This window comes from Hydra vulgaris, chromosome 15 (genome assembly GCF_038396675.1).
Source record: "Hydra vulgaris chromosome 15, alternate assembly HydraT2T_AEP".
Taxonomy (NCBI): Eukaryota; Metazoa; Cnidaria; class Hydrozoa; order Anthoathecata; family Hydridae; genus Hydra; species Hydra vulgaris.
This window is the reverse complement of record NC_088934.1, coordinates 18928388-18935000: the sequence shown is the minus strand read 5'-3', so window position 1 is coordinate 18935000 and position 6613 is coordinate 18928388. Positions and strand designations below refer to the sequence as shown.

Genomic DNA, 6613 nt, shown 5'->3' with positions numbered 1-6613 from the left:
TGCTGGTCCAGTATATATATATATATATATATATATATATATATATATATATATATATATATATATATATATATATATATATATATAAATGTACATGTATATATATATAAATATATATATATATATATTATACTATGTGTGTATATATATATATATATATATATATATATATATATATATATATATATATATATATATATATATATATATATATATATATAATACTTTATATATACATAATATACAATAATAAATGAATACTATATATATGTATATATACATATATATTTATATATATATATATATATATATATATATATATATATATATATATATATATATATATATATATGTATATATATATATATATATGTATATATATATATGTATGTGTGTATATATATATATATATATATATATACATCGTTTTAGTGGATTTGCATTGGAACTAGTTTATAACTGTTGGGCACTCTTAATAGTATTTTACATAAACATTGAAACTAATAGTTTTAATTATTTCTTAAAAAATATTCTAATACCAGACAAAAAAAGTTATGCTATTTCTTTGATTAAAAAATAGAACACTAGAAAATTTTGGATTTAAAACAAAAAAAAGCTCCACTATTTGTTCCCAACCTAGAAAACCTAGAAAATGATTTACTACACTTGATTAAAATAATAAAATTTCAAAATATAAGTAATGATTTCTGAAAAAACTCAAAGGCATTAATAATATAAAATTAAACCCTAATAATTTAGATTTTGCTGATAAAACAAACACCATATATCAAATTTCCCCAGATAATCATCATAAAATACTGCATGATAAAAGTTCTAATAGTTATGCTAATGCTCCTGAAAACTTGAAAAGTGCAATTAGTTTAGAAAGCTAGAATTAAATCATTTGAAACAGCACAAGTATTTATTATACTAAAAGATCATAAATCAAATTTTTATAATAAATTTCCTTGTAGGCTACTAGTTCTTTCAAAAAGTGAATTTGAAAAAAATTAAGTTGGACAAAATATTAATGAAATTAAATTTGCAGTAGTGGAAAAATACCATTGATGTTATAAATTGGTTTTCTAAAATTAGTGACAAAAATGGATGCACATATATACAGTTTGGTATTAATGATTTTTACCTCTCAATCACAGCAGAAGTTTTAGATAAAACAATAGAAATAGGAAAAATCCACACTGAAATTACAGACAACACTATTTGTCTAATTAAAGATTGCAGAAAAACTTTACTCTATTTTGATAAAGAGACGTAAAAAAAAAAAAGCCAATGTAACAATGGGAAGTTATGATGGAGCAAAAATTTGCGAATTTGTAGGCTTATATATTTTGAATTTTCAAGCTTAAATAGTTCAATTTAATCAATTAGGCTTGTAATACGATGATGGTCTAATAGTTATGGAAAATAAATCAGGAATTCAACTTGACAAAATCCGAAAAAATATCGTAAAAATTTTCAAAAACATTGGCTTTCAAATTAAAATTAAAATTATTTTAAAAATTGTGAATTTCCTTCATGTCACAATTAACCTTTTGGAAAATTTTTATAGGCCTTATAAAAAGCCTAATGATGAATTATTGAATATTAATATCAATTCAAACCATCCCCCTCATATCTTAAAACAAATTATTTCAATTAACAATAGACTAAATTAAAACTCTTCTAATAATATTATTTTTAACTCTTCCAAATATGTGTATGAAGATGCTCTCAAAAAAAGCGAATTTAAAATATTTGAGCTGAAATTTAAAACCAAAGTTGTAAAAAATTGAAATAGTAATAGAAATATATTTTGGTTCGACTCACTTTATAGCAAAAATGTTTCAACAAATATTGGAAAATTGTTTTTAAATTAAAAGACAAACATTTTTCTCACTCTAATATATTGTACAAATTTTTTAACAGAATACTAACAAAGTAAGTTATAGCTGTACAAAAATATCGAAAAAATTATAAAAGGCGACAATGTTGCATTTGTTAATAAAAATGAATTTCTCAAAGAAAAAAATACTGAAAATTGTAATTCCAAGCAAAAAATTGAATGCCTTGTTAATGGAAAATGCATATCAAAAAATATTATTTACAAATGCATTATTTCTTCACATAACAACCTTGGTAAACAATATATTAGGCTAATCAAGGACACATGGAAAAAACGTTATGTTATTTAAACAAAAAAAATACTCGAATGAGACTATAATTGACAACTGAAAAAAAAAATTAATTTTGAATTAAACTATTTTAAAAACTGTCACTGCCTGTAATAATATTTCCAAAAAATGTGTCATGTTTGCAAGAAAAATTTGAAAAAATAAAAATTACCCATATGGATCAAGAAAATTTACTTATCAAAAAATTTGAATTAATTTCTAAATGCAGCATGAAAACAAATACTTTTAAAAAAGCTATAAAAAACAAATGACCAAACTAAACTATCCTAATTCTAAAGAGTTCTTTTTCACAACTGATTTTTTAATTTAATGTATTTCATTAAAAATTTTAAAATTCAAATTTTAATGTATCTTCATGGTTGCTAATGTATCTTCATGGTTGCTAATGTATCTTCATGGTTGCTGAATAACTAGAATATACTTATCATAAAAAAATAGAGGTTATCTGTCCGTCAGAGGTTATCTGTCTGTAGACATTTTTATTTTCCGCGGTAAACTCGAAAACTATAATGTATAGCAAACAAGTAAAAAATGAACTTTTTTTAAATTTAATCAGTGGGTAATCTTGGCAAAAAAAATATTAAAAAAATAAGTTTATGAAGGGGTTATGGTTGTTTTAATAAATAAAAAAGGTTTTAAATAATTAAAAAAAAACGCTATTGTACATTTATTTGACATTTTTTGACGTCATTAAACAGTTTTTTGTACCATTTGATTTTGACGTCAAAAAACAACAAATAAAATTGTGTGTATAACTACTGATTTTCCATTTTATTTTACATTGTACTTTACATTGTATTTTATATTGTATTTTATATCATATTTTACATTACCTTTTACACTATATTTTACATTTTATTTTACATTATATTTTATGTTGTATTTTACTTTATACTAAATTATATTTTATACTTAGTGGCCGGGTATTCAGTGGGCATTGTAGAAGTTTAGCAGCAGGTTATATAGCAGGCTATGTAGGGGGCATGTAGCCCCCGGCCATTTTAGTAGTTGTGTAGCAGGCAATGTAACTTGCGATTTAGTGTGTGGCATTACCCGCAGTCTTTGTAATAACTATGAGCAGGCTATGAGTTAGTTATGTAGCTATGTGTATCGTATGTATTTTTGATATTTAGACATTCCCTGTCTAAATATCAAAAAATTCCTATCTGATGAACCTACAGTAGAAGACACAGTTTGGCAAAGAAAAAAATAAATTATACAAATTTATTATTCCTCTATTCTTTCAGAACGGAGAGCATTTTATTTGTAGAATACACTAATATAGTTTATATATGAATATATAATATATATATATATATATATATATATATATATATATATATATATATATATATATATATATATATATATATATATATATATATATATATACACACACACATAAAGAGAGAGAGTGAGAGAGAGAGAGAGAGAGAGAGAGAGAGAGAGAGAGAGAGAGAGAGAGAGAGAGAGAGAAAGAGAGAGAGAGAGTATTATTAGAGTAGTATTATTGTTCGATAATTTTTTAATTTATAGTTTAAAGGGTGTCTACAGTTTGATTTACAGCAAATATCTGAAGCAATTAAAAAGGCATTGGATAATGCAAAACAAAAAGCTGAAGCTGCTTTTTCTAGTGCTCGTGATGCTGTCACTGCATCTAAAGCAGCTGTTACAAAAGCATTTGATAAAGTTCGTGGCTGGAAACAAGGTAAAATTAATGCTTTGATATACCTTTATAAAAAATAACCTTTAAGTAAAGCTACAAACAATAACCTAATATAAAAGCAAGATACAAGTATATACATGATAGGCTAAAAACTTTAAATTTAAAGTTTATTAGTTAAACTTGGACAGAACAGATATATTTCTAATTATCTGAAACAGAGACCTTTTTTATAGTTATTTTCATTTTATTTTGAATTAGAGTAGAAAAAACTTGCTAATAAATATTGTAGGAAAATATTTTGACATAATTGTTTTTTAACAAAATTTAAATTTGTATTACAAATAAAAATGTGTATATCATTTTATGTTAGTGTATGGTTTTATTATTTAGAAAAAATATTTTAGTTACTGTGATTACTTTATTATTTAAAATAAATAATTTAGTTAATGTAGTTACTTTATTGTTAAAACCATTGATACAATGATGTTTAAAATATATAAAATATAAACTTGATGCAAAAAGTTTTATAAACAAAATGTTGAAACCATAAAAACAATGACATTCTTCTCCTAAAGTTTTCGTTATTATTGAAGTGATTAGTAATATATAGTAATAAGTTATCCTATTTTTAATTGGTTGTTAGTTTGAATCTTACAACCTTTGATAAGTTTTTATTCCATCTTCCATATTATGTTTCATAAGTTGTCCTTTATGTTATGAGTTTTTTATGCAAGAAACTATAATTCGTTAATTATGCATGAAACTTTTATTTGTTAGTTATGCAAGAAACTATTGTTTGTTAGTTATTCTGATTACTAGATAATGCTTTTTAGATATGGTGATATTTTTTTAACTAATAGGTTTCTTTGTTAATTTGCATTCAGATATTGAAAATTATAAGAATAGATTAAGAGCTCGATCTGAAGAACTTGAAAGACAGAAAGCTGATCTAGGTCAGAGTTGTACTGAAGAATGTGGTCAAGGTATTGTAATTTGTACAAGTTAAAAATTTAAAATTTAATTAAAGGATATATTTGTACAAGTACTTTGTATTACTTATTTTACAACCAGTTTAATGATTAAGTTTTTTTAGTTATTATTCTTATTATAAATATTATGAGTATTATTATTTTGAATATTAACAGGCGTTGTGGTTAGAGTTCTGGCTCAGAACCAAGAGGTTTAAGGCTCAATTCTAGCTTCGGCCAATTAAGTAACATTTATGTTAAATAACAGTTAAGCAGCAGTAAAGAAGGCATCATATTTAGCATCATAAACCTCATAGTAAAAATGCTTTTTTGTTATGCTTTGTGATAAGACTATTAGGTCATTTTGGAGCAACTTAATAACTAAAAAACATAATATAAAATATGTTTTTCATATATATTATTATATAGCTATTATAAATTATTATTATTAAGTTAAAAAAAATTTAGAAATCATTGCAAACATTTGCAATAAATTGCAAGCAATGCCTTACAGAATTTTGTTCCAATGACATTAGTTTGCTTATTGTTTTAGGTCCCTTTCAAATAATCATTTAATGTATTTTATTTTATTTTTCATATAAAATTTGCGCTTGTGTAATAACATGATAGGAGGCAATAATTTATATTTTGATTTTTCATCATGATGAAAGAAACTTATATATTTGTTTATATTTAATAAATATTATGGATTATTAATTATGTCTTTAGTTTGTATTCCGTTCTTTGGATGGACGCCTGATTGTTATCAAATATGGGGTGTTTCATATGGTTGTCTTTCATGGGACAACTGTAAATGGAAGGTTCCAAATCTATTATGCATTGCTGGGTGCGAGATTCGTAAAGGATTCAATAAATTTGTTGCTTGGGCCGAACAACTTGGAATTAAGGTAACAGTACATTTACTAACATTAACAGCAACACTAACATTTCTCACTTTAATTTTTGATTTTAAGCTCCCCGCATAGTAAGTGACCAGGGATATAGCCTTGGCTAAAATGGGACTTTTTACAAACCCAACCCCAGCCCTAGCCCCAGCAAAATTATAAGATTTAGCAGGGGCTGACTTTATATATTATAAATTAATGCATACATTTACTATTTATTGAATACTGGGGTATACATTTTTTTTAAACTAATTAACTTCCAACAAGGTTGCAAGCAACCACTATTAAGTTATGATTTATTAGAAAACAAAGGTTAGGGTTAAAGAGAAACGGTTAACTGAAAACTTAAAAAGTTGTAGGTTGTATGATTAGGAAACCATGAAGATGAGCAAGAGTTTTGAGGTTTTTGTTGATGTGCGTGGAAAAAAACCTGATAAATAAATAATTTTTATAGCATAGAGGGACAGATACAGTAAAAGGATGCAACTTTGCTGAATGAAAATTTAAGCAAGAATGAGTTTTGGTTGATCGAACTAAATATTATAGCTCGTTTGAGCAGTGACCTTGATAGTTTATGAGAAAAAAGAAAGAGATGCAACCTTACAACAATGGGAGAGTGGCTCAAGTTTGGCAGATAAAGCAAATCCAGCTACATTTACAATCTGCTTTTGGGCTTTGTCTGAGAATAAGGGTGTTGTTACTTGTCAATATAAGAATGTCAACAATATTGTGATAGTTGTTTGTAATAAATAACTGAGTTTTGTTGGAGTTAAAATGCACACGCCATTGCATCCCAAGCTTTTATATAAGAAACAGATTAAAGATTGATTTTAAATATTGGAACCACATATTTAGCACTTAACAATAGTTAAGGAAATTATT

The 6613-nt window shown here is 24.8% G+C and overlaps 1 protein-coding gene across 1 annotated transcript in view; it reads left to right on the top strand.

Moving 5' to 3' along the window:
- The window catches only part of LOC136072053 (uncharacterized), a 96439-nt gene that overhangs the window by 56090 nt on the left and 33736 nt on the right, over positions 1–6613 (top strand). The window contains exons 20-22 of the mRNA XM_065820109.1: positions 3729–3900; positions 4743–4841; positions 5556–5734. Of these exons, the coding sequence (XP_065676181.1) occupies positions 3729–3900; positions 4743–4841; positions 5556–5734 (450 nt within the window). The remainder of the gene's footprint in view (positions 1–3728; positions 3901–4742; positions 4842–5555; positions 5735–6613) is intronic.